The sequence below is a fragment of the Chionomys nivalis genome, chromosome 6, assembly GCF_950005125.1.
Source record: "Chionomys nivalis chromosome 6, mChiNiv1.1, whole genome shotgun sequence".
NCBI lineage: Eukaryota > Metazoa > Chordata > Mammalia > Rodentia > Cricetidae > Chionomys > Chionomys nivalis.
The window spans coordinates 11,999,738-12,011,807 of record NC_080091.1 but is presented as its reverse complement, the minus strand read 5'-3'; the positions used below and the strand labels follow the sequence as shown (position 1 = coordinate 12,011,807).

At 51.7% G+C, this 12,070-nt stretch overlaps 1 protein-coding gene across 1 annotated transcript; it reads left to right on the top strand.

Annotated features, from left to right (window-relative positions):
- Nucleotides 1-2,999: 2,999 nt before the first annotated feature.
- On the top strand, nucleotides 3,000-6,370 carry Cd70 (CD70 molecule). Its single transcript, XM_057771715.1, has 3 exons — nucleotides 3,000-3,173; nucleotides 3,835-3,868; nucleotides 5,985-6,370. Exons 1-3 carry the CDS (start codon nucleotides 3,000-3,002, stop codon nucleotides 6,368-6,370), a joined length of 594 nt encoding a protein of 197 aa, XP_057627698.1.
- The last annotated feature ends 5,700 nt before the right edge of the window (nucleotides 6,371-12,070 follow it).

Sequence of the window (12,070 nt, the reverse complement as noted above, 5' to 3'; positions counted from 1 at the left end):
TTCTAGCGATTACTACCCTTGTTCTAGCAGTAAAAACTTTACTGGCTTTAAAATATATTTTTGGCTTATTTGCCTAAAATCATGAAACAAAACAATAGGGGGGAAAGGCTGTATTTACCTTATGAAGACCACATAATCTTCAACATTATATCTTAGTTATAACTTATAATTATACACTTATTGATTATAACTTATAATTATATTGCAATTATATCTTAAACAGAAGGGGGGACCTGTAATTTGGTTGAACTTCCAGTGTGACAGCGCCTAGGCTTTTGTCTAAAGTCAGTGATTGTTGCCTTCTGTTTACAATGTTTCCTATCTGAGTTCTCCCTGAAGGATTCCAGAGTCTTAGCAAAACTTAGTGAGGAGACAACCTGGCAAACCCGGAGGTCTCCAGCTGAGCATTGCTTAGGCAAATGGCTCCTTCAACCAGCTCCAGATGAGAGGTTATGGTATGCAGAAATCGCTTGTTAAGGTGTAAATTGTGTAACAGGGAAGAAGCTTTCCGGAAAGCAACGCCCAGTTCGCCAGGAGCTGGTTCGCCCGCCCCGATGCTTTCGCTGAACCTGAAATTCATCTTGAAAGAACCGTTTTTTCCTCAACGGACCCTGTCAACCAGAACACCAGCAGGAGGGGCTCAGCATGTTATCCTGGCTGTGAGGTTGCTCCTGCATGTGCAAGAAGGAAGGCTGGGCTAGTTTGTAAGCTGTGCTCCTCCTGGGCTCTGCCGCAGCCCCACCTGAGTCCCTACCCTGCCTTCCGTCAGTGGTGAGCAACTGTAAGGTGGGATAAACTTAGCCCTGTCCAAGTTGCTTTGGTGCTCATCACAGCAATAGAAACACTAGCATGAAAACGCCCACACATTCGATGACTTAAAGCCCCCCAAATGACTTAGCAGTTACAAGCGCTTGCTATGCTTGCAGAGGGTTCAAGACTGGCTCTAAGATCCCACATCACGCAGCGGTTCACAACCACCTGTGACTCCAGCTCCCACACCATTTTTGTTTGGCTTTCATGGGCATTGCACTCGTGTGTGCATGCGCACCCCTCCCCCCACACACAAACTTTTTTTTTTTTTTACAAAGTGTGTGAAGGTTAAGGCTCTGGAACAAGATGTCAGTGAGGTCACACACCCTCTGAAGGCTGGAGGGGAGTCTGTCACTGTCCTCTTGGGTGGTGATTGCACAAGCTCCAAGCCCCTATGTCCCAGGTGTCTCTTCACTGTGTGCATGTGTGGGAGGCAGGGTACACTTGCTCTTGCAGTTGTCTGTGGAGACAGGAGGTTGACACCCATGGTTTTCCTCTACCACCTCCTGGATCTCCCACTGAGCCTGGAGCTCTCTCCGTTTCAGCTAGGCTGGGCAGTGAGCTGCCGAGGTCCTCCTGTCTCTACCTCCCAGCAGGCTGTGGTAACCCGCAGGCACTGCTGTACCCCACTTTCAGGGATCAAACTTGGGGGTTCTCATGTTTGCTTAACAAGGCCTTTACCCGCTGAGCCATCTCCCTGATCCACACCATATTTTTAAAAGGTTTGCTTTTAAAGGGGGGGCGGGTATGTGCTTGTGAGTGCAGGCGCCCAAGGAAACCAGAGATACCGAAACCTCCTGGAATTGGACTTCGAGACGTTACCAGACCACTTGATGTGAGTACTAGGAACTGAGTTCTCTGGAAGGGTCTCGATCTTAACCACCAAGACCTGCACCATCCTCATCTGACTACATCTGAAATTCAGGGGCCACTGGCCAACAAGTTCCTCCCAAAACAGGATATGAAGGTGGTGGCGGCCTCTAAGCTGTGCCGGCTCAAACCTGTTTCACAGGCAACCTCTCCCTGTGGCCCTCTCCTCTAAAGGACGCCTCAACTTCAGGGGACCGTGCGCTGGTAGATGTGTCCAACATCTTATAGAACAGTCTGGATTCTGGGTAAAATGGATTTCCATGAAGAACACACTGCTCTCTTGGAGTGTCCACCCCAGGGAGGTCCAGAGGAAGGGACACCAGGGATGGGAAAGATAGATTCCCCAGGCCTGCCAGGCTGGGGCGACTGCCCCCAGCTCAGTCCCCTCTCTACAGAATGGTTTCTTGCCTCTTTGCTGGCTCTAAGTGAACACTCAACTGCTCCCTGTGTGCTGCACTGAGTGTTGGGTGGGACCCTGTCTTCAGGAGTAATGGCAACTTACTGGAAAGCCACAGGAAGGAGAGGGTCCCAAGGCCCCGCCCCCATCCGTGAGGAACCTTGCGTGTGGGGCGGGGCATCTTGTGCTAATAACTAGCCGCAGTGTGCTCATAAGTAGCAACAACTCAGTCTCCTTTCAGACAGGGCCATGTTCTCAGCTTCCAGCGGGCACGGGAAGGGGGCAGTAGCTATTGTATATGCTAACCCTCAGGACAACTTCAGCTGTGGTGACTCACACCCGCGGTCAGAGGCCAGCCTGGGTTGCATGTTCCACACCTGCCTGGGTTACTTGAGGAGATGCAGGCCACTCCGGGCAACATGACAAGTTCTAGGCTAGCCTGTGCTATACATAGTGAGTTCCAGTGTGGGATGTTTATAACGTGCCCTATGGAAGTGCCTACAGTCGTGTCCAAATATTTGGGGGAGTACGAGGGATCTCACTGGATGCGGACGCTTGCTGATTGTCTAGCAACCCAACCCAGTGCCGAACCACTAATAGATGCTCAATAAATGGTTTGTTGAATGAATGAATGAATGAATGAACTCCAGGCAGAAGCAGCAAGGGTTGGGTACAGAATGTTCTGTGCCTGAGGGACAAGCTGGGGTGGGCCTGTCTACAAGATGGCAGGGGTGCCACAAGCTTCAGGGGATTTCCCTGCCCCCTGTGAAGAGGCCCAGTTCTTCCCCTGCGTCGGACATCCCCGGGGGTTCTAAGGGCAGGTCAAGGCAGGCAGAAGCCACAAAAGCTCAGCCGAGGAGGCTGCAGCTTCCTGCTGTCTTCTGGCGGTCGCCATCAAAGAATGCAGCACCCTCCAGCAAGGATGGCCGAGGAAGGTCGCCCTCGCCCGTGGGTGCTGCCACGCCTGAATTGGGCCGCCATTCTGCGCCTTAACCCCCTGCCACTACTGCTCAGTTTTGCGATCGGCTGTTTTATCTGTTTTATCTGCTGTATCCAGTTCCGGAGACCACAGCAGACGCAGTTGGAGCCACTTGAGGTGAGAGGAGGAAAGAAGGGGAAGGAGGGGAGGGAAGCACTCGGGTGCTCTGGAGGGGACCCGACAGGCGCAGGGAGGATGCACTTAGAGGATGCGCCAGAGCGCAAGCAAAGGACGTGTAAAAGAGGCAAAATCGGAACGAAATAGGTGGGAAAGAGGAAGACGGGACAGATAGAAGACTGGAAAGGCTGAGCAGGGAGGCCAGGTCGGCCCCAGTTGCCTGGGAGCACACGGGGGATCCCGGGCTGGGCATGATGTAGCCTTAAACTGCGGGGATGCTTCAGCCCGACCCGGGCGTTTCCAACCACGCCCGCCCGCGATTGAGAGTCAGACTGCTGGGGTCCTCACGAATCTAGGGCTGGAGGGGGTGGGGGGGTAGGTGGCGAGGATTGGAGCTTCCCGGGACTGAGAGGCCCCCCAAGTGGTAGGAAGGACGACCTGAGCCCACCCCCTAACTCCGGTCTGTTCTAGGAAAACAAAGCGATCTTGTTACTGAAACTTTCACCGGCCTGGATAAGACTTTACAGCAGAAAAAAAAAAAAATCGTAGACTAGGCCGGTGGGAATGCAGGATGGACCGCAGCAAGCAGGCACATGGAACTGATAGTCTCTCAAGCCCTCCGCACTCAAGAGCTTTCTCTGTTTTCTGGTATTTTTTCCAGGTGCATGTAGCCGAGTTACAGCTGAATCTCACAGGTAAGGCTGGAATTCCAGAGGAGTGAGAGGTGGGGACAGGAAAGAGGGAGGCAGGAACATAGGAAGGGAGTGGCCCCTCGCTCGACCTGAGCTAATAGAGCCAGCACCCAACACCCAGCACCCAGCCACCCAGGAGGCCCTGGGTTTCATCCTCAGCACCACATGAGGCAGGCTGCTGGTCCACACTTGTCATCCCAGCATTTGGGCAACAGAGGGAGGAGGGTTAGGAGTTCAAGGTCATCCTCTGACACATTGGGAGTTTGAAGCCAGCCTGAGTTACTTGGGATCATCTCAGTAAAACAAATAGGAAAGACAGCAGTATGGGATGTTGCTCACAAGCCCTGGACTTCAGCCCACGTAAACCAGGTGTGGCTGTGCACACCTGGCTCCCAGCACAGGGGCGGGACAAGCAGAAGACCCAGGAATTCAAGGTCATTGAGTTCAAGGCTAGCCTGGGCTACAAGAGCCCTTGTCGCCAAAGAAATTAAGAAGGGGAGAGAAAAAGGAAAGGTTGTAAAAGGGGGTAGAGAGGGCTAGAGTACACTGGGGACACATGATTCCAGGAACACGCCGCCTCCCTCATCCTCTCCCTTCCCACAAATGCAGACACAACACCAGCCACTGCCGTGATCCAGCTGCTCACAACCCTGCTTTCTCCATCCGTGCAGTAGATCTATGAGCAGGCTGGATCTTACCGAAAAGGGTAATGGGGGGCTCAGGCATGGAGCCCCACCTAGAATCCCCCAGTGAGGGGCTGCTGACATCACCTAGTGGCTGAGTACTTTCGAGATATGCGGGAGATGCTGGGTTTCATGACATGCCTACAAACAAGCCAAGAAAGACAAAATGCTGGAAACTAGGCAAGGAGAATTAAGCCAAAACGGTACTTGTAGCATGCTAGGAGTGAGGCACTGCGGGGTCCAGAGGTGCACATCTGTCGTCCAGGCACTCCAGAGCTGAAGCAGAGGCATTGTAAGTTCCAGGCCAGCTCAAGCTATAAGCAAGATTTTGTCTCAAACTTTCAAAACTTCTAATAGTAGCATTAGTACTTAGATAAGTACCTTGGGCCTTGGGACTAATAACCAACTAACCCTAACTTTAATGAATCCATCCTGTCTGGCGACCCTCATCATTCTAGTGCCCAGCAACCCATGGTGGGACATCGGGAATTTGAGGGTACCCTGTATAACAAGATCCAGTCTCAAAATCAATAACTAATTAAAGGAATCTCTCTCTCTCTCCCTCTCTTCCTCTTTCCCTCTCTCCTCCCTTCCCCTCTCCTCTCCTCCCCCAGTTAGCTGCTCTGATTGGCAGCCAAGACCTTTGGGTCAACAGTCATGACTTTTTTTCATTACTGGAACAAATGACAAAACCAAATAACAAGCAAAGCAGCTTAAAGGAGAAAGGGCTTCAGCCACCCTGGCTGGGAGTTGGAGGGGAAAGCTGAGACCAAGGCCACTTCCCATCCTGCCGGGAAGTGGAGAGATGAGCACTCAGCACGTTCTCCTTTCGTGTCCCCACCCGTGACACTGGGCCTCCACCTTCAGGGCCTGTCTTCCCACTTCAGTTAGCATCATCCATGGAACGGGTGACAGATTTGTTTCCACTGTGACTCTAGACCTCCACGGTGGTGGAGGGTGTAAGTGTGTCCAGCCCATGACCAGTTTCCCCTTGCCCAGGAACCATGGTCATGCTGGCCCAAACCCTTGCAGCCCTCTGAACAGGGCCAAGGGTATTGCTGGAGATGGAGAGAGATTGGGATTTGGTGGGACAGAGAGGCAGCTCCCAGGTGCCAGAGGGAGGCACAACAGAGCACTAGGCATTCCCTGCACCATGTCTCTCTGACTATCTCCCTTCTTTCTGTCCATCTGTCTTTCCATACATGTGTAGTTGCATACACATGTGTGCCCATCTCTCTACCATTTTTTGCATATCTCTCTCTGCATCTCTTAATCTCTCTCCATCTCTCTCCTCCTCTCTCCATCTCTCTGCCTCCCCCAGCATCCTGTGTGCCTGTCCACCTCCCTCTTTTTTCTTCTCCTCCCTTCCTTTAAGTCCCCTGTTCTAAGTGCCACAGCCTGTCTAACCTCCATTCTCCTTCATCTTCTGTCCCCAGTTCCTCGGAAAGACCCCACACTGCGCTGGGCAGCCGGCCCAACCTTGGGAAGATCCTTCACTCATGGACCAGGGCTGGAAAAGGGGCAGCTGTATATCCACCGTGCCGGCATCTACTGGCTGCATATCCAAGTGACACTGGCTAACTGCTCTTTCGCATACGGCACCGTGCAGCACAGGGCCACCGTGTCGGTGGGCATCTGCTCCCCTGTGGCCCACAGCATCACCCTGCTGCGCCTGCCCTTCGGACAGAGCTGCACTGTGGCATCCCAGCGCCTGACTCAGCTGGCCATCGGAGACGTCCTCTGCACCAACCTTACCCTGCCTCTGCTGCCATCCCGCAACGCTGAGGAGACTTTCTTCGGTGTCCACTGGGTATACCCCTGACCACAACTCCTGGATGGCTTGTGAGGCCTTTTAGTTTGTTAATAGTACTGCTTATTCCTGGAAGTTTGACTTATTTATAAATGTATAGTACATGTATCCGTTCGCTAATGCTTCCTTCCGTCTCCCCCTCGCACCGCTACCCCATCTCCCTCCCAGCTTCATGTCCTTTTTTGAATTTTATTTTTTGTTGTTATTGTGGTTCTTACTAACTTCCTCAGCACCGTGGAGGAGCCTTGTGCAGACACTATGTGCCTTAGGCTGGGAAGAGAGCAGAGTCCGCCTGTGCTAGGTCACAGCTAGGCCCCGCCTCCAGAGTCCACAGTATCCCAAGATAGCGCCACCAGCTGGGGGCCTAGAGCCTTTTCCAGGACAGTGGTAGAGAATAAATAGGGACCTGAAGATGAAGCAAGGCTAACAGGGCAGCGGCAACTTCCGCTTCCTGGGCTTCCGCCTGGCCTGGGGAAGCGGGGGACTGTAAATGCCCAAGAGCTAAAGAGACCCGGAAGACATCCCTTTCCCGGCGCATCTTTTCCCAAGACCAGATGTGTGCTGCAGTCTGTGATCAACACTTGCCGTTTGCTTGCAAGGCCTGGTTATTGTTTGGAGAGAGGTTCTCTCCGGGAACCGGAAGCTCACCCATTTGGCCAGACTAGATTAGCCGGCGAGCTTCCTGGGTTCCTCCCGTCTCTCCTGGAAAAGGTTTACAGACAGGCGCCATCACACTCGAGTTTACAAGGCTGCTGGACCTCTGAACACAGGTCTGCTCAGCCCCTCTACTTCTCAGTCCTCCTATTTAACGGGCTGTCCAGTTCCCATGTTTGGATTCCGGGAACATGTTCCTTTAGACCATGGCAAATACTCACAGCCAGAAACGGCACATGGGTTATAGGGAAACCGCATTCTCTGCCGTGTTCCAGTTAGTCTAAACCATAAAAGGACGTGTTCTTACGTGAAATAAAAATGACCTCAGTGGAAACAAACTGATGGGAAAAGGACTCTGGGTTTCAAGGTTTGAGCACTGGGGGTTAATAAGACCAGAGTTTCTAGTGGGGAATCTCCAGAGTCCACATAAGATGATGTCAACAGGTACAGCCTTGAAACTTCCCCTTCGGTGACACCCAACTGTGGAGGAGCTTGATTTACTCAAAAGTAAGAGCCTGCAGACAAACAATGCAGTCTGGGAGTAGCACTCAACCATAAAGAGGTGCCCAGCTCCAAGCCAAACTCAGTAGACGGCAGGCTGCGGGCCCTTCTCACAGGCGCCCCAGGGTGCCGGGGCTGGGGGGCGCTCTGTGAGGCCAGACAGGGGGTGTCAGTGGCTCTCTGTCTACAGAAACATGGCTACTGGATAGTATCCCTTGGTTAGTGGTATATTTTACGTGACTTGGATTTCATCAAAATAAAAATAGATAAAATCAAAAAAGGAGTTTAAATTTGCCAATCCCCATGCCCACTAGACAGGGTTCCCGAGGAGGGGCTGAGTCCAGGGCAGCAGCAGCCATGCAAACTTACAGGCCTGGGGCCTCACACCTGCAGCCACAGCTCTGGACAAGACGAGGTCCCAGCCTGGTGCCAGTCCAACCGAGGCAGCCATTTCTTTCCTTTTTTTCCTCCTTCTTGTTGTTTTTTACTCTTTTGACTCTGTACTCTTTTGGGGATCCCAACCCAGTTTTGGGAACCCAGTTCCCAATAGATACACGGAGGCTTATTCTTATAAAAGCCCAGCTTCCACTTGGGCTGTTTCTTGCCAGCTTTGCTAAATTAGCCTGCTTACCGCGTGTCTCTGCGCTTTCCCCTTTTCTTCTGTGTGTCTTACTTTCACTCTTACTCCGTGGCTGGCAGGGTGACTGACCCCTGACGTCCTCCTCTTCTCATTTCTCCGCCCGCCAGCCCCGTCTATCCTTTCTCCTGCCTCGCTGTTGGCCGTTTATGGCCTTATGAGACCATCAGGTGTTTTAGACGGGCAAAGAATCACAGCTCCGCAGAGTTAAACAAATGGAGCATAAACAAAAGCAGTACAGCTTAAAATAATATTCTACACCACCGCCTGCTTTTTAATTTTATTTTTATTTCAGGAGGGAGGGTTGGACACAAGGTGTTTAAGCCTAGCCCTGGCTGTCCTGCTGGTTGGTTATGCCCACAAAGCATGAGGTGAGGATGCTCCCACAACCTTGGGTGCCTGTTGCCTAGGAGAAATTCTCAGTAGTGAGTTTCTGGATCTGGGAGTTTTCAGGTGACTGACAGGTGCTTATTAGCATTGCTGGTTCTGTCTACAGCAGTCTCCCTCCTGTGAGAGAGTGCTGAGCGCAGTGTGAAACGGGACTCAGCAGGTCAATAGGATGGCACCTCGGGTAAAGTGCTTGCTGCCAAGGCCCAGGAGAGAGCTGATTCCAGAAGTCGCCCTCTGACGGCCATACACTGGCTGTGGCACGCCCACATATACACGCATGCGCTCAAAATAGGTTAATGAAAATGTGCTAACAGGTGACAGCCAGAGCGGTGGCTAAACTGTGAAGAACACTAGCTCCAGCCAAACGGTGGCGCACGCCTTTAATCCCAGCACTTAGGAGGTGAAAGCAGGTGGATCTCTGTGTGTTAGAGGCCAGCCTGGTCAACAGAGAAAGTTCCAGGACAGTCAGAACCACACAGAGAAACCTATCTCAAACACCAACAAAAAGTAAATAAATCAAAACAAGAAACAGCACCCCACACGCCAGCTCAGCTGTCTGTAACTCCAGTTCCAGGGGACCTGGCGCCCTCTGCTGGCCTCCTCTAGTACCAGTAACACACATGGTAGACAGACGTCCGTGCCGGCAAACACCCATACACATAATAAATAATAATTTTTTTTTAAAAGTAACAATTTTAAATTGTTAGATGTGCAGTCTTGTGTGTGCGCATTTGTGTGGGGTGCGGAGGGTAATCTTGGGTGTTACTCCTCAGACGCTGCCATTTGTTTTTTGAGGCAGTGTCTCACTAGCCTAGAGCCCTCCAAGAAAACAAGGTCATCTGGCCAGGTAGCCCCAGGGCCCTTCAGTCATCTCCTGCCAGCGCTGTGGTCCTAACACCCAGCTTGCTCGCTTTTTTTTTTTTTTTTTTTTTTTTTTTGAGGTAGTGCTTCTCTGTGTAACAGCCCTAACTGTCTTGGAACTAGCTCTGTAGCCCAGGTTGACCTTGAACCCACAGAGATTCATCTGTCTCTTCCTCCCGAGTGCTGGGATTAAAGGTGTGCGCCGCCACCACCACCCAGTTCAGATACCAGCCTTTTATGTGGGTGCCGAGAATGAACCTTGGATCCTTGTGTCTGGACTTTCTGGACTGAACCACTCCCGGGCCCTAGGTGTGTGGCTGCCAGGGAAACGGTAAATCTCCCCTCAGGATGCCAGCTCCCTCTATCCTGTCTCTGAAAACCTGTGTGTAGAAAGCTGGACATCATGGCACACCCCCGCCATCTCACCATTCCCAGGAAGCTGAGGCAGGAGGTTTACAAGGTTGAGGCCAGTCTTGGCTGCGTAGTCTTATCTCAAAAAAAAAAAAAACAAGGGTGGATGGGAAGGAGGGGGAAGGGTCTGGGGAAGAAGAGAGGGAAAGAGCAGAAGAGTGGAGGGAAGGAAGGAGAGAGAGAGAGTGGGGTCAGGGAGCAGCGCATCTCCCTTAGTCTCAGCCGCTTGACTGGGTGTCATTTATACAACGGAACTGTTAAACACATGTGCTTTTAAAACGTGGGTCTGGGACACAAGCCCTGCAGAACCGTCACTTCCTTTCACTCCGTCACCTCAGCTAACTGTTTCGCTGCCTGCATGTTTCTCTTTTTGTGGAAATTAGTCTATGGTTATTGATGAAAGTTGCTATGACCTCCTTCGGCCAGGGCCTCCGACTGAGTCATAGATACAGAACTGAAACTTGTGAGCAGCATCTTGGGGCTCCAGGGAATTCAGCCTCTTAGTTTCCACATCTAGGGAGCAGCGTGCAGTACGCATCTTTCGGTGCCAAACACTACTTTATCATGTCTGTGTTGATTCGGCCAAGCTGAAAATGCAGGGTTTTATTTTACAACACATTTCTTCGTGGGGCTCACTGAACTTGGTCCATATTCACTCCCACAATACTCTGTTGTTCCTTCCTCTCCCTCCCTCAAGATCCCCGCGCTCCTCCACAAAATGCCCTTCTGCCTGATGGCATGTATGCATTTATTTCTCCATCCAAATACCTCACACTGGAGTGAAGGTGGCATTTGCCTATCCGTCTTTGACTGACTTGTTTTAACATAATGACCTCCGCTTCCATCTGTTTTCATGAAAATGACATAATTTGAGTCTTTTAAAAAGTTTTTAAAGCATTCGGTCCTTTTGTTGTTGGTGTGTATATGATTGTAACAGCACATGAGGGTCAAAGGGCAGATGAGAAGATCAGCTCCCTCCTTCCACCACGCAAGTCCCCTGGCGTTCACCCACAGCCAGCTCAATGCCCACCCCACACCTTTTCTTAAACAGACTCTCATGTAGCCCAAGCTGGCCCCAAATTCTCTCTTTTGAAGACTTATTTCTGTATGTGTCCCTGTGGTGCTCTGTACCTGAGGGCTGTGTCCTGGAGCTGGAGTTACCAAAGACAGCTGAGAGTTCTGTGTGGGAGCAGGAGCGGGGATGGAATCCAAGTTCTCAGTGAGAGCAGCCGATGCTTGAACTGCTGAGCCGTTCTTATGAGGTGACAGTCCTCTGTGGTTTTGGTTAGCACTTTCTGCCGCTGCTGCCGCTGGACTCCTTCTGCGTGTTCACTGCCCATATCTGGTGCTTGAGAAGCGGACTGAAGCTGGGCAGTGGTGGAGCACACCTTTAATTCCAGCACACAGGAGGCACAGGAGGCGGATCTCTGAGTCTGAGCCTAGCCTGGTCTACAGAGTGAGTTCCAGGACAACCAGGGCTACCCAGAGAAAATCTGTCTTCAAAAACAAAAACAAAAACTAAAAACAAAAAAAAGAGAGAGAGAGAGAGAGAGAGAGAGAGAGAGAGAGAGAGAGAGAAAGAAAAGAAGCAAAAGAAAGGAAAGAAGGAAGGAGGAAAAAGGAAGGAAGGAAGGAAGGAAGGAAGGAAGGAAGGAAGGAAGGAAGGAAGGAAGGAAGGATCCTCTCACCGAGGAAAGGAGTGGGGCCCCCAGTGAACTATAAGCCAGGACAGCATCTCTGGGGATCATGTTCGTCAGAGCCCAAAATTAGGACTGTAGTGTGACTTCAACACGCGAGAAAGGCAGACACCTTCATAGGGTGCCCACTGCCGCTCCATACAGTAGCCAGGGTGTGGGCCAGCTAAGTGCTGGGCAACAAATCGGCCGTGAAGAATGTGCAGGCCGGGCTGGGGAGGCAACGCAGTGGTAAGTTCCTTTGCCTTGCAAGCACAGGGCCTGAGATGGGATCCACAGCACACACATAAACAGCAGGCATGACTAAGGGAAGTCAGATACAGGGAGATCGCTGGAACTGGCCAGACTAGCCAAAAAACAGCAGGCTCCAGGCTCAGGGAAATATGGTGGAGAGCAATAGGCACGACACCAGACATCCTCCTCTGGCACACACCGGAGTGCGCATGCGCGCAGGCACGCACGCACGCACGCACGCACGCACGCACACAAGAGCATCCATCAACCATCCATCAAGAAAACGATGCACAGGCTTGCCTATGGGCCATCCTGATGAGGACAAGTTCT